We start from the raw sequence: 23,764 nt of genomic DNA on the forward strand, positions 1-23,764 counted from the left end.
CTCTTCCTCCTCTTCCTGCTCTGTCATGCACAATACCATTCATTACCACCTTGGAATCTCTCCAAGACAAGCACTGCCAGGAGAAGCCATTGTCTTGTCAGAAAAGTCCATTAAGTCTGTCAGGCTCCCTAACAAATCAATCAGGTGCCAGGAGGCCTTTCAAAACGATATCATTTGCCATTCAAGCGGAAACAAATAACTATCTCAGGTGAGCTGCAGAGGTATGGGCCAGGTGCCAAACTGCACCATGGTCTCAGGAAGGAAGCTCACATTTCCCATCAGCAAGCAGCACAGTGTGCTCGTTTCTCCCATGTATAAGAATAAAATGTGAACACACAAACAATGGAAGTCACACCTTCCCATTCTCTAGGATCCCATTCCTTTGTCCTTATTTCTTCCTTCCTGTCTTCTGCTTTATCAATGTCAACCAGATTCCCATTTGCTGGTTTGCTGAACCCGTTTTTCAAGGTCACCAAGGAGCTCACCCAATGGTCCTTTCTCAACCTTCATTATTCATCAGCAGCATTTGTTGGGGGCCTACTAGTTATCATACCACCCAAATTCCACGGGCTTAGATAACCCTTCATCTCTCACTCATGTAGTGATCAGATCCACCTAAGGTCACAGGATCCTCCCTGATCTAATTACACAAAGATTTTACCAGCCAGCATAGGGGGCTAGCACATTTCACCTCCAGCAGCCATAATGCACTTTCCAGAAGTCAGTCACATGATTGTACAATTGAGGGAGACAGTGAGTGACATACTCTAGTTATGTGACCAGGATAAAGATGGTCTACCATGATGAGCTCCTTACTTATGTTCCTTGCACACCTCCCTCACTTCCAGACACATGACTCCCTTGGTTTCCTCTGAATGCATTGGCCATTTTATCTCAGACTTCTTTGCTTGCCCTGTGCCTTCCATGGACATCTTAATTGTCCAATGGCTTATTAAAAGACTAGCTGTATATATCAACAACATCTAATTTGTTTTCCTAGTCAGACCTTCCTTCAAACTCCAGGCTGAGGAAGACAACAACTCCCTTAGATGACATAGGATGCAATCAAATGAAGGCCTCCATGAATCTGCTCTACTCACAGCCTTCCTCTGCCCCAATCAAGGGCAGCTTTGTCCTCTAGTTATTAAAGTTCAAAACTATGGTGCAATTCCAGACTTCTGCATTCCTTCCACTCAGATACCTCAGATACAATACATCAAGAGGTCCTGTTGACTCTGCCTGTAGAATAGACCCAACAACAATCTTCCTCCTTTTCTACCAGTAATGAATATCAACCAGCCTATTGGCTAGACTGTTTCAGGAACCTTCCAATGGCCCCTCTGATTCCACCCTTGTCCCTAAGTTTCCAGACCGGTGTTTAGTAGAAAGTGCACTAAATATTTTAGGTCAAGTTGTTAGAATTTTGTTCTCTTAAAGTTGTAGAGGATTCAGTTACTCTTTCAAAGGCCAAGATGCCCTGCTTTAATTTTTTAAAGCATTTGTTCCAATCATGCCACTCTAACCTCTCCAGGGCTCCCCCGTCGAGCTGGCAGAGAGTATCCTCTGAATTTGTGTCACATCACTCTTTCCTTTCAATGGCTCCTGTTCCTTTCCCTCACCTGCTATCTCCCCCCACCAAACCTCCCCACAACATGAGGCAGGGGTGTCAGACAGACAAACTTACGGCCATTGCTGCTTTGCTATCCTAACTCTGTGTCTACGGTCCCTGCTTTCCCACCCTGCCTCTCTCTCTAAATGCAGAACACAATCATCCTCTGATAGCCATTTCACACTGAAGCACTGATGTCATTAGCTAAGGTGAAAACAGACTTCAAACTCCAAAGTAGTTTAGGTCCTTGCACCCATGTCCTACCTGGGTAAACCTTCTGAGCCTTCATGATCATTGATTTAGTTTTTCCTCATGGGTGGATTCATTCTGCACAAGGATTGGATATCTGGAGGAAAGGAGGTCACCCTCCCTAACTTTAGAGTGCTCACTGGTGGAAGAGGAGACATCCAGCAAACAAGGGTTTTCAAAGTCACCTGATCCGGACTTTGCCCAGGTTATACATTCAATGCTGTATCATCTTGGATGGGACACCCACAAGGGAAGCTTGGAAGGTGACATCTGAGCCAAGATCTGAAGAAAGGTGAGGTATTTAACAGAAGAAATATCCTAAAAGTGAAAGATCAGTGAAGGGACTCAATAATATTTGGTAAATTCAACTGGATCATTGGGAAATTGCCTTTGATGTTTTGTGGATATCTGATTTTATCACATGGAGCCTTAATGGGACTGAAGAAAAGCTCTGATGTCTTAAAACTAGGAAAACAAATAACCTACAGGATAGGGATAACAGGATTTAGCCTTGTTAATACTTGCAGATGCTTTTACACGCATGCTTTGTCTTTTTTTTTCTGCAGCTATCTTATATTCACACTGCCATTTCACAGACTTAGAAATGAACTTGGTGATGGTGGATGGCTGGGTGGCAGCTGGCAGGTGTGCTGCTTTTAAGTACAGGCTCCTTCTCTTCCTGCTATATTTTCAGGTCATTATCTACAAGCTACGACGAGGTTCTTAGTATGGTTTAGGGGGCTCCATAAACTCCCCTGCAACTTACATAAAAATTTCTAAGCCTTTTTTTTCAGGGCACTGAGTTCTGTATCTTTCATTAGATTTCAAAGGGACTGTAATTCTAAAATGCCTACAAACCACTGCATCGTACCACAACCAAGGCCTTGGAAGAGGATCAAAGGAATCCTGGTATTCATATTGACACTTCTGAGTGGATCAGCCTTTGTGCCCTGGACTAAACCACCTCCTAGGAAGTACCTGGAAAAAAAAAGAGCCAACAGCTGCTCCCATCCTAGCATAAATAATACCCACCAGCCAGAACCTGAACTCTATTTCTGTGCACTGTTTGGGTTCAGTGCCACTAAATTTAAAAGACCTTTGCAATTTCTAACACTCGCTGTCTGACTTGGATTAAATGTCATTAAAATCTAATTAAGTGATTGCTAGAAGCAAACTCCAAGGAGTTCACCTGGTAGTCAGGTGCTTTTATTCAGTTTTTTCTTTCTTCTTTTCTTTTCACACCAGTGCTTCTCAAACTTTGGGGATCAATAGATTCACCTAGGTGCTTTTTTTTTTTTGCCAGTCCTGGGCTTGAGCTCAGGGCCTGAGCTCTGTCCTTGGACTCTCTCAAGGCTAGAGCTCTACCACTTGAGCCTCAGCACCACTTCCGGCTTTTTTCTATGTATGTGATACCGTGGAATCGAACCCGGGTCTTTGTGCATGCTAGGCAAGCACTTTAACCACTAAGCCAAACTCCAGGCCCACCTAGGTGCTTTTGAGCTGGCCACATCTCCAGTCTTCACTGCAGGCCTTCGGACTTAGTCCCTGAGAAGAAGCTGCATGCACTTAAAGTGCAGGGAAGCTGGGGGAGGAGACTGGAAGAAGAGATTTCCAGTGTGTCCCTGATAGCTTTGATGACAATCTTGAGAACAAGGACCATCTGAGCACTCAGGCTGTGTCATCATCAGACAGGATTCTCGTTAAAACTTCTGGTCACTTTTATGTCATACATGCTGCATGTGCACAACTATCTAGCAGATATGAAGAGAAGAGATGGTGTGAGGCTGGGTAAGAAGTGACAGGCACACTGACTCTGAGTTTTAGGAGCTGGGACTTTATCCTCATGCATGCGACTGAATTTGCCGGTGGCCAGGGTCCCTAGAGAAGACCTCAGCTCTAAGTGAGAAAGTGAGAAAGCAGATCCTGGGTTCTAGACTGTGAGACTCTGAACAGAAAGCCCAGCCTTTGTGTGAAGAGATGGTCAAGAGATGTCCAGGACCTCTAAGAGGAACTGAATGCAGTCACACTTATATCCTGCTCCAGGAACTGATGCCTTGAGGATTTTATCCACCAATTCACTTTACACATTCTCAAGTGTTCTCCTTTCTAAAATCCAAACCAATTCCCACTGAGCTCCCACTGATCTTCACCAAAATATTAGCAATGAATCCTCAGCACACCCAAGGCCTGTTCTAGACAATTATAAAACCTTAGAAGCACTGGGAAATGATGGCTCACATCTGTAATCCCAGCTATTTAGAAGGCTGAGATTTGAGGATCACAGTTTGAAGCCAGTCTGGGCAGTAAAGTCCCCATGGGACTCTCATCTCCATTTAAACACTCAATGCCCCTCCCCCACAAAAAACCTGAAAGGTAAAGCTGGGGTTTGAAGTCATAAAGCACTAGCCTGAGCAAAAAGATCTCAGGGACATCATCCAGGCCCCAAGTTCAAGTCCCGTGCTTAAACAAAAATCCCCCACCAACCCAAAATCTACAACTTAAAAAAAAAGCACACACACAAAAAGGAAACAATTGAAAAGTTTAACCTGTTGCTAACTGTCTGGGTTATCCAGTGTATAATTTATGCTGTACATAGTTTTTTAAATTTTTGTCTAAGCACTACTGGCCAGCTAGGTTGATATCAGCAGAGTTAAACTATGGTAAGGCTTATGCGGTCAGTTCTTTGTCAGAGCTTGTATGTGTGTGACATAAGCATTATAATATCTAGATCCCACTATTAGCGATTAGTGTTCTGCAAAGGTACCAACATATCATCAAGTACCTAGCTGGGACAGCCTACAGAGACAGACAATGATTGATTCCCAAATGGGAAACCTAGTTATTATTATGAATCAAAATCAAACAATACTAACAGGTGAAACCCAGAAATATGATATGACATTCTTTTCTACTTTAGAATAAAATGACAGTTTGTCCATCTGTCCATTTATCTAGACTATATACATATACGTATGTATGTACGTACGTACGTACGTACGTATGTATGTATGTATGTATGTATGTATGTATGTATCTATCTATCTATCTATCTATCTATCTATCTGACGACTTCCAAAGGAATCCATTACTTTCAACTTGAATGAAGCATCAAAATATTTTGTAAGGCCTTTAAGACCCTTTCAAGAGCCATAAGTGACATTCTAAAGTTTCCTATGATCCAGTTAGAGTATTCAGTTAGTCTAACACCTTGTTTTATACATGAGAAAACCAATCCTTTGAGAAAGGTAATTGATTATTCAAGGATATGTCTGAGTAAGATGTGTAATAGATATCGGAACTGAGGCTTTCTTTCTATTACACCAGGGTTTCCCCATCTCAATGCTGTTGACATTTTGGACCACCTATTCTTCGGAGTAGAGGCCTATTTTGTGTATTACAGGTTACCGATCAGCATCTTCCATCTTAATGCATTCCATGCTATAGCCCCCTCCCTTCAATTAAGACAACCAAGAAATGTCTCTGGATATTGATGAATATCTTCTGAAGGGCAAAAGTCACTACCAGTTGAGGACAAGTAATATGAACAATGAGTGATGGCAATCTATAGGTCTAGGCTATGCTATTTACCTAAAGATGTAATTTCAGCAAGTCACTTAATCTTTCTTAGCTGAATTACCTTTATATTTAAGACACCTTCACAAGTTCAAGAGAATCAAAGTATGTATATAAGTCCATCCCTTCTTTCCCCAGTACAGTGCCAGCTAGACAGAAGTCAGGGCCTAGCAATTAGATTTGGTATTTTAAAATAAGAAGTAATAGCCTGATGACAAAGTCCAGTCTTTCCAAATCCAGCAAGCTCCTTCTCCACCCTGTAATCTACTGAAAATGCCATTGAGCAATCACTTTGTAGTGGGGATCATTCCCTAGGCAGTGGTGAGCTGAGATTGTGGTCCTCTTACATTTGGAGAAACAGTAGTACTTGCAAGCCAGTGAAGGTTGTATTTTCCCATGCAGGAAAACAAACTGTGTGCTGCAATTTGTTTGTTTCTGTCATGTCTTTAAGCTCCCTTATCTCTAGCTGCAGGGTTCTGGAAAGTAAAATTCAATTAGTATTTATCATCCTTTGCCCAGCTGAGTAAGTCAACTCCACTCACTTCTGAAATTCATAAAAAATTGTGGAACTGCCAAATACCTCTGAAGGTTTCAAGGTTTTGCAACAGAAAAGGTCTGGGCATTATAGGAGAAGTCATTAAAAAATAATAGTAAATGAACATATGGTTGCAAACACACTGTGTTATAGAAACTTCAATTCTAGGGTTTTCTAAGTTAGGGTTCCTTTATGGTACCAGGTAACAGATGAGAACAGTTCAGGTGCATTCTTGTTCTGTGTGTTAGGCTGTGATTCCAGAGGAGCAGAAGACCCAATAAGTGTCAAAAGAGATTTCTAGCATCTACCCCTGTCTTCTACAGAAATGGTGAATAGGACCTGTTCCACCCAGTTCCTTTTAGCAACCTTGGCTCAACAAGGCAGGTATGCCCTGCCTATGAGGCTGGCATGGCCTTGGCAGTGTAAGCAGAATGGGATAGATAGCCCCACAGCAGATACACAGGAAGTGGAAAACAGTAACGAAGAGGGACAGGCCAAGGGGACAGCTGAGGGGCAGTGTGCACTGTGCTATATCTGATAGCTGGCCATGCTGGCAACTTCAAGGGAGAGGCAGAAACAAGGAAAGGGCTCAGAAGTAGTTTCTGTGCACCGGGTTTTGGCCTAGGATCTACAACCTCTCCTTGAGGGGGGCAGGAGAGGGTCTTTGGATCTGTGCCCACTCTTCCCAGAAGTCTTTCTTATTCTTCCTTGCTCTACTTAATGTCATTACTATACAGAAAGAGTTTTGGCCACGTTTCCATTTAAAAAATGTAGAATATTGTACTTTAATGAAGTTCTTGGTTGTATTTGCCAAGCTAGGCATTTCAAGGGATGCCATTTACCGTAGCCCTCAGCTGAAACTTGGATAAATAATAATAATTTTTTAAAGTTTGTAGATCATATTAAACTTGGCTTAATAGGCCCTCTCTTCAAAACTCTGAAAGGACGGCTCATAAAAAAGTAATTAGTTTATATAGACTGTCAAGGTTCATGGGGGACAGCTGGCCTTTGATGCCATGTCTGTGATTACAGGCAGCTACAAGATAATAAAATCGAGCCCTGAACTCAAGCCAAGGTATTAGAGAAACCTCACCCCAAGCATTCTGCCAAACAGAACAAACTGTAAATGCCTGCTTATACTCTTGTCCTATAATGAGGAATCTCAAATAAGTCTAAGACATTTAGATCTGATAATCACAGACCATACACTCCTATGAAAGCAAAACCACTGACCTTACAAATTCATGTTCATTATTAATATTTGTGGTGGCCTCCGGTTTCTGGCTTATTCAACATGGCCATTCTAGTACAAACCACAGAATAGATTCTGGAGAAGGGTTTTGGATCAGTATTAACTTGTCTAATCTTGGCTATTAAATGGTTCAATTACTGGCAGTTGGAGCTGGTTTTCAATCATCATTGATTTTGTGGGGATGCTCACCAGTTACAACATTTTAAGAGGATTTTCTCAGCATTCTCAAATTCCCAGCTCAGTCTTCTTTGAGCTTTATTGGACACCTCCTGCAGGCTCATGTATGCCCAGTGATGTTAACAGGTGGTTTTCATTAGATCTCCTCCCCCTCCCATTTTGGTTTCCAGGAACAGAGACAGACATACAAAAGGCAACTTCAGAGAAGTGACTTGCCCTCCATGTTGTCAGGACTGACTGAGGAAGGTGACATATGAATGAGTAGTTTGACTGAACACGTACAAGCTCTACTTTCTTGGAGTTTCCTACCTACTCCCCACGCTGTAATATATAATTATCAAAGCATCTCTCTCCCTCTGACCTTAACCCACTCACTCAAAATGATTATTACAGTGTTAATGCCAAACAAGGACATCTTAATGCCAGACACATGTCCTGAGAACAAAACATTCATTACAATGATTCCTCTGATCATCAAGTGCTTATGAAGGAAAAGTCTTCAGGAAGGAAATGGGGCTTTAAAGGAACATCTGATGAGCCCCATCCTTTGTCTGAGGGATGCTTGAAGGAAACAGTTATCTATGTCACAGTGTCCCAAAATGATCAGAGTTGCGAGCTCTGGGCCTATTGGTAATGTCAACAAGAACGATCAAATGTGCCAGGTATCCAGAATAAGGACAGTACTTACCCTCTACCCTCTTCTTCACGTGATGTTAGAACCGTCCCTGTACCTCTTTCTTTCTGTTCTACTAACATTCTATCTTTCCTTCAATGTGTACTAAAAGTCTTTTCTGTGACAACACCTTGAACGTGGTACCCAAGGTCCAGGAAGAGGCATCCTCTCACGTGGAGATTCCCCTGAAGCCTTGCCAATCCTGTTAGCAGGGCCATTGAGGAACAAAGGCAATCTTTTCTTTCATGGCTCACATAAGCTCTGACCTTGCTTCCCTCTCCTCTCGTAACCAAGTGCTCACAGCAGCCTCATCTGTTACCTCAGTATTCACAGAGGAAGCCAGTCATCTTTAGTCTTTTCAATCTAGGCAGTAAATACTAGGTTCTCCCTATTTTTTGGCCATGAAGAATCAGGTCCATTCACAGTTGGGCAGAGGGGCTGGGTCATACGGATTGGAATTTGGCCAACAGGAGAAGGAAATGATTGAAAAAAAATACCATCAACATATTGGGTGTCATAGTTGTCCATCAGTTACAGATAGATACAGAGTTGTTGATATTCCAGTTTGGAGTTACCTTTATCCTCTATCCTCTATATTGTTTCTCTAACAGAATAAAAAATATTATATTTTCCTGACTTATGAGACACTTGACTTTGGTGTCTAAGGCTTTATCCTATTATCTTTCATAGAAGCTACAGAGATTCTGACATTGATATGGAGACAAATGAATCTAACAGCTTCTCCCAGAGATGGAGTCCTAGATTGTGGACTGCAAGAGAATCAGGGCAACTCAAGTTGAGCCCACTAGACTTGAGGTAGGGCATAGCCAAATGATGGCGAGAGAGAACTAGCTCACAGGGAATAATACAGAACAATGGATGAGGAGTTCCACTGAGGAGCAGAATCACCCTCAGAAGGACCAGTTTTTTTTTCCAGCAGGTTATCAGGATTGCAAATGGCTGGTGAAGCTCCTGTTTTCCTCTGGTATGCATATTTACTGGGATGTCTCCCCCCAGCCCCTGTCAGTAATGGGTAGGACGCTAATACTTCATTTCACAAGTCTCTGACTCAGTCCTTGGGCTCCAAGCTAGATGCCATTACTAGTTACCACCATGGTTCTGGGTGGCCATGATCATGTTTTGCATGAGGAAGGGACAAGAATGATTGTTGCTTATAGGTGGGCTTGATGATTCTAATGCTATCCCTTCTATGCCCTTCATAGACCCACTTCACTCTGAGGGAGGCCATAGGGCTTGCTTCAGGCTAGCAAGATAGAATGAATGTTGTCTAAGCTGCTTGAAAAATTGATTCTGTATCTCTGAACTTTCTGCTTCTCCACAATCATGACTAGAACATGCTCAAGTTACCTGCTAGAAGAAAACCTGCAAGAGAACAGTGTCAATCCAGCCAAGGATACCTTATCCCACCTTTGCTGACATCCAATGCACTGACCACCAATGGGTGTTCCCTGAGCCTGACTCAGGAGAACAGCACTGTTCGATCAACTTGCAGCCTAACTAGAGGGAATGGATGGCTGAGGTCTAACCTGTTCCAAAATGACAGATCTCGGGGCCGGGAGTTTGGCCTAGTGGTTAAAGTGCTTGCCTAGCATGCATGAAGACCCGGGTTCGATTCCTTGGTACCACATACATAGAAAAAAGCCGGAAGTGGTGCTGAGGCTCAAGTGGTAGAGCTCTAGCCTTGAGAAAGTCCAAGGACAGTGCTCAGGCCCTGAGCTCAAGCCCAGGACTGGCAAAAAAAAAAAAATGACAGATCTGTTCCAATATTTGGGTATGGCTGTTGCATACTTAAATGAGACATCTGGGTTAGAATTACTTCCTTACTAGTTGTGTTTTGGGCCAAACTTTATAATCAGTTTCTCCTTCTAGAAAACAGAGATAATGATAATGCCTGCTTCAGAGGACTGCTTTAAAAATTTAAATGACATGGTGATTGTAAGAGTATCTTATACTAATGTAACACTCATATCTAGCTAATTTTTATTGCTGCTTTGTGCAAGTTGTTTTTTAGGCAAGGATACAGGACTGAGGGGATGAGCTGGTGCTGAAATCCGTCTGTCTTTGCCAAGTGGAGCGCTGTAGAGTAGGGCAGGGTCCATCTGTGAGAAGGAGCACCTGCGTCCACTGTGCAGTTGTGCAGGGCTGGCAGCAATCTTACTGTTATTTCTCACTTCACTGCTCATTTTCATCTTGTTTGAGTCTAGGGCTGTCATTAACTCAGGGTCCCAGAAAACTGGAAATCTCTACATTCAAAGGCTTCTCCCAAGCAATTTTCCAGTGCCAGTGCTCAAGCCTTTTTTACCCCGGGGCTTTTCCATCTCTTCTGTTAGGTAGGATCAACTCCCGCTAGTCTACCAGGACCTTCCTAGATGTAGCACAGAAAGTCATGTATCTCCCAGGAAAGCCATCTCTGTTCCAGGCAAACCATGAGAGTACATCTCATTCGTTAACCTTATTAACAGAGATTAGTCCTGAAGATAGCCACTGGTAATCTTGTAAAAATGATTTGGCTTGGGGCACTGTTTCACTGCAAGCATTTAAGATCTCTGGGTCAGGGTGGCTAGGGAACCTGTATGGAAGTGCCTGCCAGTTCCTTCTCTCACATCCTATCAGCATTCCAGACCATGGAGCCCAGCCCGGCTGTGTTTGCCTGGAACCTTTGTTATCACCTTTCTCCTGGACTGATTCCTACCTATTCTACTTTTCCTTCGCCTGTTCTCTGAGCTCCTCCTTCTATGCAACCCCTGAGGGAAAGCGTTGTCTGCTTTGCTCTTTACTCTTCCTATCTTGGAGCCTGCCTCAGCTCACTGCACAGGTCCAACACAGCTGCCAGCTAATCTGCTCCAGCCACATCCTCAAAGAGAGGTCTCGGCCAAGGACAGGCTTATCATGGAGAGGAGAAGAGTGGAATCTTCCAGGCTATTCAAAACTCACCAAGGTAGAGTTGTCACATAATAAAGACATATGAGATGATGCAAAACAGAAACACACACACACACACACACACACACACACACACACACACACACACACACAAGTGATAGAGGCTACGGCAGACTGGCTGCTTCAAGGACGCACTGTGGAAGCAAATTATTGATGGAAAAGGACAGAGGATAATTTCACGAGAGGAAAGATTTGGAAGGATTTGCTAACTGAAAGAAAGACTCAGGAAAAAGACACCAAACATACAAAGAATGCGGGCACCCTAGTACAGGCGTGGAGAGCTCCATGCCAGAACAAATGTGCCATTATATGACTGGTGCTACTGCTCTGTCTTTTCATCAAGTCAAGGGCTTTGCACTCTTGATTCAGAGGCTCACGGATAGATGGGTGGGTCTAGACCACCCTGGTGGAAATGACACCCTCAGAGCTGAAAAAGTTGTAAGAATCATGAAGATGAATGACTGGAGTAAACGTGGTATTTTCTCTCGTGGATAGGGTCCTACGAAGTCCCCCAAACTCACCTCCATCAAATCCCTTATCAATCACTGCCAAGGCTGAATGCCACCAACCTGGCAGGAGAGAGAGAAGGAAGGAACAGAGCCAAATGAGTACTTTTAATTTCACAGCGATGGATGCACCCTGGCTTGCCTTCCCCAGCAGGTTTAACACAGCCATCCTGCAGGCCCAGCCCCACAGGAGCAGCCTAATTACAAAGACCCTGCTTCTCCTGGGAGACTGCAATTGGACCTTCTATTCTCACCTTCTCCGTGGATCACCCTAATCAGGTCTTCTGGCTTAGTGGCTATTATTATTAGGTAATTATTAGGCTTCCCCCTCAGCTGCTTCAAAGCAGCTTCTGTTTCACTCTTGGAATGTTGAAGTCATTGGTTCCTGCAACTAGCAACTCTAAGATGGGAGCCAGGTCTGGTAGTGAGGGTCACTCTGCCATTGAGGAGTTACTGACTGAGGATGTGGAGACTGAGAACACCCCTGCATGCTCAGACAGGGGTGGGAATTCAAGGTCCTCTTCTCCTGTCTAATCAGAATCCCACCAGCGATCATGAAAATGGGCAATCCCAATCACACCAGTAAAACATTTGTGGACATACTGTCAATCTATCACTGAAAAAATAAGACATGCCTGTTTTTACTTGCTATCTATGAATCAAACTGCAAGATAAAATCTGACTACCATGCTCGTTTAATATAACTTGAGGGAAAGGGTGGGAGAACATGGCGGGGGGGAGGGGAAGAGAAATGATGGAAGGGGAGACATTGATCTAGATGTATAGTACTCATACCTTGACTTCTGGAACTTTTTTTTATAGAAGTACTTACTAACAAAATTTTAAAAATTGGTCACATAATTGACTATGGAAGAATTCACTGTTACTTTTAAATGGAAAACTACTAAAAATGACCTAAGTATCTGCAAATAGGGGGAATGGTGGTGTATAGTTATTTTGGTGTGTTTTTCAGTTTAGAAAATGCCTATGGACATTGAAAAGGAAAAGACCCAGAACCATAAGTACTATGTCCCCTAATTGATTTTAAAACATGTATTTATATATGAATGGAAAGAAGTTGATCAAAGATTTAGGAGAAATGAATGGGTTTTACTTTATTCTTATCCCTTTTTTAAAAAAGGGATTTTCACACGTATTCAGATGAATAGATACTAGCCCACATTTTCTTGACATTTTCTAGATCTCAGCACTAAGAGGTCTGAAGAAGTAGCCTTGATGGATGTCAAGACAAGTCTGGAAACAATTCTCTACAAGGAAAGCTAAAGCTTTGCTTCTGGCTGAGGCCCATGACTGGAGGGGCCACTGCTGGTAGGTGCTCTTGAATGACCTCAAACAAACCAGCTTTGATGCAAAGGTATATCTACTATGAGGCTGGAAGGGTGGCTCTGCTGTTACAAGCACTGTGCTGAAGACAGCCAGTCCTTGGCTTGTGGTGCTGAGGGTACTAAGGGAGATTACTCCAGGTATGGCTATATGCACTGTGTCACCCATAGAGCTCACGCACAGATACCTGTCATCTGACTTTTGTCTTTATAATAGAATTTCTAAAACTCGAACAAATTTACAAAGAATAAAATGAATACCAGCTTCCAATAAAGAGTGACCTAAATAAAAAATACAACCAAGCATTAAGATTCAACTTCAATACTGCATGGAGAGGGCTCTGTGATAAACTTTCCTGCTACTTTGTCAAAAAGAGAGATTAGCAAATAGTTGAGAGGTAGGAAAAAACCTCCCAGGCTTTCTCCTTGACATAATCAGAAAAATGAGACTAGAACTTAAAGGATGGGGAACCTTGCACAAGTGGTGGCAATGTTATCTCTGCGTATTATGTGTATGTCCTCTGGGCAATGGGAGGAAACTGGACAACTGGCAGGGGAAGGAGAATGCAGCAAAACCTGGAGATGGAGGTCTTGATGAAGTGACCAGACAAGTTTATACACATTAGGCAAATTTGAAAAGGTTACAAAATGTAATATCCTGTTTGCAAAACAGGATCATCACAGCTGACTTCCCTTTTTCACAAGTTGAAGACTGGATGCCATTTTGTCTATGCACTGTGGTAGATACACTCTGTGTGTGTGTGTGTGTGTGTGTGTGTGTGTGTGTGTGTGTGTGTGTGTGTGCGCAATAAAAGGGGGAATTGTTTGCAATAGTCTGAAAACATACGGAAAAAAACTGAGTCTTCCACAAGGGTAAATTACAGGTAGAATATAATGAAGTGTAGTCCCAACTAATGGATATCTTACTATAAAGATACACACAATTTTCAAACTACTCTCACCTTTTACTTAACCAGCTATCCCTTCTGTACTTGCCTAACCAAGTGATCAAGGCAGCAGGGCCTGGTGGTTCTAGTGACTACAACAAGCATTAGAACAAACTCCAGATTTGTTTTCTTTGTTTTTAGCATCATCATCGTCATCACCACCACCACCACCACCCCCACATATTATAATCACACTATTATAATCAACCTAAAAGAAAGCAAACACTTGTGGCTCATGGATAATAACAACAAGAATTACAATTGCAATGATGACTCATTATTATCACTGCTCTGACTATTGGAACTATGCTTTATTGGACATCTTCTGGCATTCTGCATTAATATCTTATTTAATCCATGTATTAGTCCTGGGAGTAGGCCTTCTGGTTACAGTACCCTCTAAATTCCTCCCTTAGAGGGGTTTAATAAGCTCTCTGAGACTATACAGGTTATAAGAGCCTAAATGTAATATCACGATTATGCAGTAAGTAAATTCATCCAGGTACAGAAAGACAAACACTGTATGATCTCACTCATCTATGGAAATCTAAACAGGTTGATCTTAGGGAAACAGAGAACATAGCTGTGGTTGCAAGAGGCTCAAGTGAGGAGATATTGACCAGATGATCCAAAATTATAGGTAGATAGGAAGAACAATATCCAAGTTGACTTTAGTTAATTATGCTGTTTTATTCCTAAAAAATGTTAAGGAAGCTGGGAACTGGTAGTTCATGTCTATAATTCTAGCTACTTAAGTGGCTGAGAACTGAGAATTATGGTTCAAAGCTAGCCCAGCAGGAAAGTCTGCGAGCCTCTTATTTCCAATTAACCACCAGAAAACCAGATGTGGAGCTGTAGCTCAAAGTGGTAATATGCTAGCCTTGGGCACAAAAGCTCAGGGAGAGTGCCTGAGCCCTCAGTTCAAGCCCCACAACCAACAAAAAAACAAAACAAAAAATTTAAGGAGAGTGAATATTATGTTCTCAACAAACTATGTAAAAGCAATGGATCTGCTAATCAGCTATATTTAACCATTACACATTAGTATCTATAGATTTCATATATTTTATATGATCAAAATATACAACATATATCAATTCCAACGGATAATTTTAAATGTTCATTTAAAAAATGTTGGTCAGGCATCAATGGCTCTAGTCTATTATCCTAGCTACTCAGGAGGCAGAGATCTGAGGATTACAGTTCAAAGCTAGCCTTGGCAAGAAAGTCCAGGAGACTCTTATCTCCAATTAACCACCTAAATGGCAGATAAGAAAGCATAGCTCAAGGTAGAAATGGAGGCTTGAATAAAAAAAAGCTAAGGGACAGAACTAAGGCCTGAATTCAAGCTCCAGTACTGGCACCAAATAAAAATATTGAAAATTTAAAAAAAAAAAAGCCTGTGACTATTTACAACTTCTGCCTTTTTTTCCCCGACATAAGACACTCTGCTGGGTCCAGGAATGTAGCCTAGTGGAAGAGTGCTTGCCTAGTATGTACAAAACCCTGGGTTCGATTTTCCAATACCACATACACAGAAAAAGCCGAAGTGGTGCTGTGGCTCAAGTGGTAGAGTGCTAGCCTTGAGAAAACCCAAGGACAGTGCCCAGGTCCTGGGTTCAAGCCCCAGGACTGGAAAAAAAAAAAGAGAAAAAGGAAACAAAGATACTGTGCTTATACCCTTATAGTAACCCTGGTTGGTCTTTATTAATAGGATTCTTTTAGAACCCCAAGTAAGAACAAGGGCCCTGAGTAATAGAAGTAGGCCCGCAGGGAGATGCTTAGCACATCAGGAAGACAACCAAAGTAAAGCGGGGAGGAAAGAGCAGTCCTGCTGAAAACCAACACTGTAACCAACCCAATCAAACCAGCCTAAATCATGTCCCAGGCAATTTGCAGGGCAGCCTTCAGAGTCTCACCCAGCCTGAGAAGCCTGCCAATTATGCCCGATCATTCTCAGTAGCCTTGTCCCTACCAAAGTCAAGTCCAGACTGGCCCAATATAGACAAATGAGCACTTCTGTTATCTGTGAAAGGTAATCTAATTCCCTTCAAATTTAAAAAGTCTCTGCAGTGTCCTAACAGGCCTCAGTAGGGCATATGTAGAAATTAATAAGCCCAGCTTCCTTTCATTATCATTTTTTCCCCATGCGGTGGAGAGGATTTCCATTATTGCTCAAGGATTTGTCTGTATCTGATTCACTAAGAAGGTCAAGTCTACAGAGCTCAGATTCTGGGTTGAGACTGAAGCTTTAGTGTGATTTTGCTTCTCAAGAATTTAAGAAGAGACTCAGAAATCCAAAAGCAATGTGATAGAGACCTTTAGAAGGAGAGGAGTTCAGTGCCCATCTCTGCCCAGTTCAGTGTCAGTTGCTCAGTCTCAGTGAATAAGGTGTCACCTCCTTGATATGAGGGGCCAGAGAAAATTTGTGAAGCATTTATAGAATAATTAAATTGTGCCTCACAGATATTGGTAGAATTTCATCCAGATAACATCCTGGAAAGTTTTACCATTTTACAGATGATGGTAGTAAGGTGACTCTAATCAGCCATCCCACCATACGATCACTAGGTCACTTCTAGTGAGCCATTTGGGGGCTCACTCAAAAGTGTGAATGGAATGGCAAATGCATGCAGCTTTTCTGGAAAGTAGTTTAATCCATTTCAGGAACCCGAGACTGTCTAACCAATTAGGTCCAGTTATAAAAACACATACAAAGAAATAGAATCTGAAATATAGACCTGAGCTCATAATTAAAAAGAGTTGGAAACAGAAAAATTGTGTCTTAGCAAATATTCCATTCTCTTTTGCCAAGCAGAAAAACACTTACCAACATATCTAGGAGAATAACTAGTAAAATCCTACAGTTATTACTTCAATATTAATCAATTTAATTTGTTACTTGTATTATTCACAGAATTTAATCAGATTACATTAAGTCAACCCAACACAGAAAATTAATATTAAATAGGAAGTATGATTCCAATTTTGGGGGGGAAATACTGTAGAAAACTGACTGAAAATAGTGTAGAAAATGAAGGAAATATAGTAAAATGTTAAGACTGGAAAGAAAATTATACTTTATGCTTTTTTCTAAGCTTTATTGTTTTGTATAATCAATAATCAATTTTTATTTTATCTTCCTTCCTTCCTTCCTCCCTCTGTCCCTCTATTCCTTCTTTCTTCTTTCAGCTTCACTGTGCCTGTACTGGGGCTTGAATTCAGGGCCTCATTTTCTTTTTTTTTCTTCCATATATTTTTATTGTAATTAATAAAAGGGTTACATTATATTCACCAGATAGAAGGTGCATTACTTCACAAACATTGACACCTTTTCTCATGTCATGGTCCCAATTTCCCTCCCCGCCCCTGTTCATCTTGATTTCCCCCCTTCTCTATCCAATTTCAAATAACCAATTAAGCATATATAAAATATATCAGATAGTGAAACAAAAGCCATATAATGAATGATTGTTGTCCTTAATGTGCTATGTTGTCTCTCATCTCCTTTGCTGTCCCTTGGTTATCTCATATTGGTATAGTATCTCACTTTGTTATCTGATATATTGAATTTATTTGTATTTGGATATTTGAAATTTGATAGGGAAGGGGGGAAAACCAAGACGGGTGGGGGGTGTGGGGGGGGGAGGGAAACGGGTACCAAGACATGTAAAAGGGTATCAGTGTATGTGAATTAATGCACCTTCTATCTGGCAAATATCATGTAACCCTTTTACTAATTACAATAAAAAATAATAAAAAAATAAAATATATCAGATAACAAGGTGAAATATTGTGACAATATGAGATAACCAAGGGACAGCAAAAGAGATGAGAGATAACATAGTACATTAAGGACAACAATCATTCATTATATAGCTTTTGTTTCTATATCCTGGAGGTCCTTTCAATTAGCTTCATACTATATGGCCTTATGTATCTAGATTTTGTTCTATTGTAAATCTCTGCTAGGAGAACCCAAGGTTTCTACTGATTATGACAAATGAGGGAAACCATTGAGCCTAAGTTCCTTTGAATCTGGCTTACGTCACTTAATATGATTTTTTCTAAGTCTTTCCATTTCCTTACAAATGGGGCAATGCCGTTCTTTCTGACAGCAGCATAGAATTCCATTGTGTATAAATACCACATCTTGTTGATCCACTCATCAACTGAGGGACATCTGGGTTGGTTCCATATCTTTGCTATGATAAATAGTGCTGCAATGAACATCATTGTGCTAGTGGATTTAGTATGTTCTGTTTCTGGACGATTGGGTAAACGCCAAGTAGTGGAATTGCTGGGTCATAGGGGAGCTCTATGTTTAGTCTTTTGAGGAACTGCCATACTGCTTTCCATAGTGGTTGAACGAGTTTGCACTCCCACCAACAGTGTAGTAGTGATCCCTCCTGGCCATATCCCCTAAAGCATCTGTTGTTATTAGGTTTCTTGATTCTGGCCATTCTAACTGGAGTGAGGTGGAAAAAGTTGTTTTGATTTGCATTTCTTTTATGACCAGAGATGTCGAGCATTTCTTCATGTGTCTATAGGCCATTATTATTTCTTCTTCAGAGAAAACTCTCTTTAAGTCTTTCAGGGCCTCATTTTCTTTATTAGCTTTTTTTCTGCTCAAGGCTGGCCTCCTCATCATTTGTGCCACATCTTCATTATTGGTCTTTTGTTATTTAACTGGAGATAAATATCTCTCAGATTTGTCTGTCTAAGCTAGCTTCCAACTGTGATCCTCGGATCTCAGCCTCCTGAGTAGCTAGGATTATAAGCATAAGTCACTGGTTTCCCTGCTAATGATTTTTACCTAGATAAATGCCACGAGATTGCATGGTTTTAAATGATATTTTAGCAGAATCTATGTATAACATTTTTTTTATTGTAAAAGGATAGGAAAGAGAAGAGAAATAAGACCTAGCAAAAATGGTACAGAGAGAATAATCTTCCACAGTGCTTGTAGCTCACTTCATGGACTAACTTGGAAATAAAGACTTGGGGAAAAGGCTGGGAAAGTGACCCATGATGTACATGCAGTTGATAAGGGAAGACTAAAAGCTTCAGTTGACTTGGAGAAGTGATGGAGCTGGTAGATATGAATTTTTCAATTTTATGAGAATGATAGGGATCTGAAATAAATCTCCAGTTTTTTCTTTTTAAGATAAATGTTTTAAAATAAACGCCCACAGCATGGATGGATGGCTAGTGCCTATGTCCTGTCTGAGAGCAGATCATAAATAACACTGAGAAAAATAGTTTTGGCCATTCTAAGAAGAATCTTTTTTTTTAAACTCTTAAGAGCTCAGCAGATTATGTTTTGATGCATTAAGCTCGATTTTTTTTAAGGCAGCTGCAAATAACAGGTGGAGCATAGAAATTGTCTTTAGTTAGAAATAACTACTTGGGGCTTGGCATGAAAGCAAATCTTGGTTTCAAAACCTGTCTGAACAACTGTGGACATATCTATGGGTTAGAACACAAATTCAAGTTTAAAAAGCACTTGATGGGGTTCACGACCTAGGAAAGCCTTTGGTAAATCTCAGGGTGAAAACTCAAAATTGTTTCTCAGCCCTACCATGTAAATCAGATAATCTTTTATAAATACAAACTGTCAAATATTAGATTTGCTATATATATATTCTCTCTCTCTCTCTCTCTCTCTCTCTCTCTCTCTCTCTCTCTCTCTCTCTCTCTCTCTCTCTTTGCAGGTCTATACATTGCAGAGCTTGTAGCTAACTTTACTACAGGCACTGGTTTTCCTGCTCACTAATGGAGGAGAACAGAAGCTGCAACAGGGCTAGATATAATGAATAGTCAGGCATATACCTTATCTCATAAAGTGTCATTTGCTTCGCCACCCTGAGATGGCTTAATGGCACTTGTTTACTTCCGGTTCCTGCGTCATTACTCTGTGATGTCTTGAGAGCAAGGTCAAGCTTTTGACGGAAAGTTGAACGAGGAGGTCATGCTCTCAGGAAAGGCCTCTGAACCCATTTGTGAGAGCAAGAACTGAGAAAGGGAGGAGCGCATGCTTGATCTAAAGAGGGAAATCAACCCAACACAGCTATGGCCCTGAGATTATAGACAAAGGTGCAAAAAGAATATTGAGAAAGATGATAGCCTCACCAACCAATGTGATATGAGAACTCTCCATGCACATGTAGAAGACTGAACTGAGATCTCCTATTTCTCATTCTGCACAGAAATCAATTAAAATGGATCAAACGGGGCCGGGAGTTTGGCCTAGTGGTAGAGTGCTTGCCTAGCATGCACGAAGAGCTGGGATCAATTCCTCGGTACCACATACATAGAAAAAAAGCCGTAAGCGGTGCTGAGGCTCAAGTGGTAGAGCACTAGCCTTGAGAAAGTCCAAGGACAGTGCTCAGGCCCAGGACTGGCACCAAAAAAAAAAAAAATGGATCAAACACCTTCATGTAAGACACGTAAAGTCTGAAACTTTAATAGAAAAAGAGGGAATAGACTTTAGGATACAGGCCCGAGAAACAACTGTCTGAATAAGTCTTCCATAGCTTGGGAAATAACAACAGGAGTTGACAAATGGGATTGCATCAAGTGTAAGCTTGAAAAGCTTCTGCACGGCTGAGGAAACAATTGTCAGCATGAAGAAATAGCCCCACTCCACACAGGGAGGAAACCTTTGCCAGCTAGTCTTCTGAATGGGATTAGCATCTATATAGAGAATATAAAGAATTCAAACATGAGAAGGGATTTCAATGTGTGAGAAGTAATGCACCTACTACCTGACAAATGTAACTGTAACCACTCTATACATAACAATAAAAATAAAGAATATAAAGAATGCAAAATAATTAAGAACAAAAAAAAATCTAATCAAAAGGGCAAATACTAAGCCAGGTGCAGTGGCTCATGCCTGTAATCCTAGCTACTCAGGAGGCTGAGATCTGAGGATCGAAGTTCAAAGCCAGCCCAGGCACAATTAACCTCTAGAAAGTGGGAATTGGAGCTTGGCTCAAGGGTAGGGTGGTAGCTTGAGCTGAAGAGCTCAGGGACAATGCCCAGGCCGAGTTCAAGCTCTATGACCAACAAAAAAAGGGCAAATGCTGTAAATTGTGTTTGTTCAGATGAATAAATGCAAATGGCCAATAAATACAATAAGCATTGGGCAGGGTGTATGTGGATTCCTTATACACTACTAGCAGGAATGCAAATCAGTGAAACCACTGGAAATGAATATGCAGGTTCTTTAAACAACTAAAATAATACTCTTGTTTAGATCCTTGCAATACCAACCCTGGGCACATACTTGAAGAATCCAGAGTCAACAATATCTCTATTGTTAGAGATATCTGAACACTCATATTTATTGTACTACTATTCACAATAGTCAAGTTATAGACTCAACCTAGGTGCACCTCGAAACATGAATGGATAAATAAAATGCATATACACAGTGGTGTTATTATTTAGCCATAAAGAAGAATGAAATTATGTCGTGTGCAGAAAAATGGAAATTATCACAATGAAGACAAATCAACCAGACTCTGATGTCCAACTATTACATGTTTCCTTCCTTATACAGAATCTAGACTTTTTTTTTTTAAGTAAAGTAAGTAAAAGGATGACTATGTGGAAGGAAGGGCACCGCTGGGAAGGGAGACAAAGTTAGAGGATAGGAGGCTGAGGAGGGAAACATGACTGAAATATATTTATACACCCAATATGTTAGAACGAAACACATTATTTTGTACAACCAATAAAATTTAAAAAGAGGGAAACCCAGCCAGGTGTGGCTGGCAGGTGCCCTGTCTATAAAGATATGCTGAGTCAGGAGGATCCCAGGAGGCCAGTCGTGGCTATACAGAGAGACTCTGTCTCAAAAACATAAAATGAGTATAGCCATGATTTACCTTTTTATTGAGATCTGACTCATCAAGATTGATTAGAATCACGGAATCTTATGCCGAATCGCTTACTTTCTAAATATCAAGTCTATTAAAAAAAAAAAAAGTACACAGTGCCTGCCATGTAAGCATTTCCCTGGCCCAAACTTTGTTCATCATATTTGATTAAAAATGATCATTTCTATGTGTCCCTAAGAAGTGCTGGTTCATCCCAACACTGTACTAGCTATGTTAAAGACTGGCTGAGAAGGTTTGGGGAAGCTACTTCATGTTATGGGGAAAGATGCCTAGGATTTCCTCTCCAAAGTGGGATGACTGGAAGAGTTATGGAAATGCCCGACTCAAAGCACTAGGCAAGCTCCAGTGAGTGGTTACCATCCTCCAGGAAGCAAAGATAACACCTCCTTCCAAGAGTGGAGAACAGGGCTGGGAGTTTGGCCTAGTGGTTAAAGTGCTTGCCTAGCATGTGTGAAGACCTGGGTTCGAATCCTCGATACCACATACATAGAAAAAAGCCAGAAGTGGTGCTGAGGCTCAAATGGTAGAGCTATAGCCTTGAGAAAGTCCAAGGACAGTGCTCAGGCCCTGAGCTCAAGCCCAGGACTGGCAAAAAAAAAGAGTGGAGAACATCTCCTTCACGTTCTGCAGGAACACTGTTGGATTTATCTTTACCTAGCATGGACTTTAACAACCCACCCCCATCACTCCTGACTATAATGCTCCATAATGGATAAAGGGTCCTCACCATGCTTATCACTTTATAAGTGCAAAAGAACCAATTTTTCCTTGCCCAACTAGTTCCTCATGTAGCAGACAAACTGTCAGAAAAAATAGACTTCGCCATGGTGAAAAACGTCTGCCTGGCACCCATCTATCATAAAGCAATCTTCTAGAAGTCTTGAAAACCTTCATTAAATTTCCTGTCTTTCTCCTGACAGTTATAAAATGGTAACAATATTACTTATGACACAAGCATCCTCAGAAATTCTTTGTCCAATCCCTTGTGCCTCTGACAGTGCCTGTCACCTTGTCTTTGCCCAAATCCATGGAAACGTGGGACATGTTGTGTTAGTGTCCCTAAACAGCCTTGCAGGGCCTACCTCTTACAGGAGGTCAAGGGAAAAAGTTGTGGTTGTCTTGATGATAGTCTTTCGCCACTAAATATGAAGGGAGGGCAAAGGTACTTTTCCTTAGAATCCTCCCTCCTCCCCCTGTGCCAAGACATACATATTTAAGCTAAAAGGCAGGACTTTGTCCTACTGTTGCCCAGTACTTCTTAATTCCTTCTTCTTTCCCCTTTCTTTTCCCAGTATAACAAGCCACAAATACATACATATCTATAATATGTGGGTAACAGGGATGGTGGGCGGGGGAAATCATGCATTTATCATGTCAGCAGATTCTCGCTCTAGGGGGAAAATTCCCCACTAACTTCACTAATTGAATTGTAAAGGGTCACTTCAGCAAGTCAGCACCTCTCATAAGAAGAAGAAATAAAGGTCTGCACTAGAGGTCCCATGAAGAAAGCCGCCTTACACAGCTGCAGAGTTGACCCCAGAAATCCCAAGTGTACAGTGCTGACACCACGGGCTGCTCTAGGCACGTACAGGGTGGCAGGGGCCCCTTTCCAAATCCTACCTGTGCTTTGCGGATAGAGGTTTCACAGCACATCTTCAAAGGGAGCAGAATTCATTCACGCTAAGTCATCCTCTTACCTGCAAAAGGAACTGGTGCATCTTTATCCAGGGCTACCAAGGGCGGATCCAGAATGACCGTGTCATTGTTCTCAGTTATAACTCCATGGTATGACGTCTCAATCCATGGCTTGTGTTTGTTGACTAGAAAAGAATGGAAAACAGAAAGTCATTGTATAAATCCATAATGTGAGCATCATATAATGTTGCCCAATCAATCACAGGCTCTGGTATTACCAGGCTAGGAAGGACACACAGCATGATAGCCCACTTTATAACCAGAAAAAGGGTCAGCAACTCACCCCAATAACTCAGCCATAAGGTAAGGGGCAGCATCAATACCTACCGTGTTT

At 41.5% G+C, this 23,764-nt stretch overlaps 1 protein-coding gene across 1 annotated transcript in view; it reads right to left on the reverse strand.

Annotated features, from left to right (window-relative positions):
- Positions 1-23,764, reverse strand: part of Clstn2 (calsyntenin 2) — a 337,443-nt gene that overhangs the window by 159,128 nt on the left and 154,551 nt on the right. Inside the window, exon 2 of the mRNA XM_090323491.1 lies at positions 23,433-23,555. Within this exon, the coding sequence (XP_090179617.1) occupies positions 23,433-23,555 (123 nt within the window). The remainder of the gene's footprint in view (positions 1-23,432; positions 23,556-23,764) is intronic.

Source organism: Megascapheus bottae, chromosome 32 (assembly GCF_031878675.1).
Source record: "Megascapheus bottae isolate mThoBot1 chromosome 32, mThoBot2.hap1, whole genome shotgun sequence".
Lineage (NCBI taxonomy): Eukaryota > Metazoa > Chordata > Mammalia > Rodentia > Geomyidae > Megascapheus > Megascapheus bottae.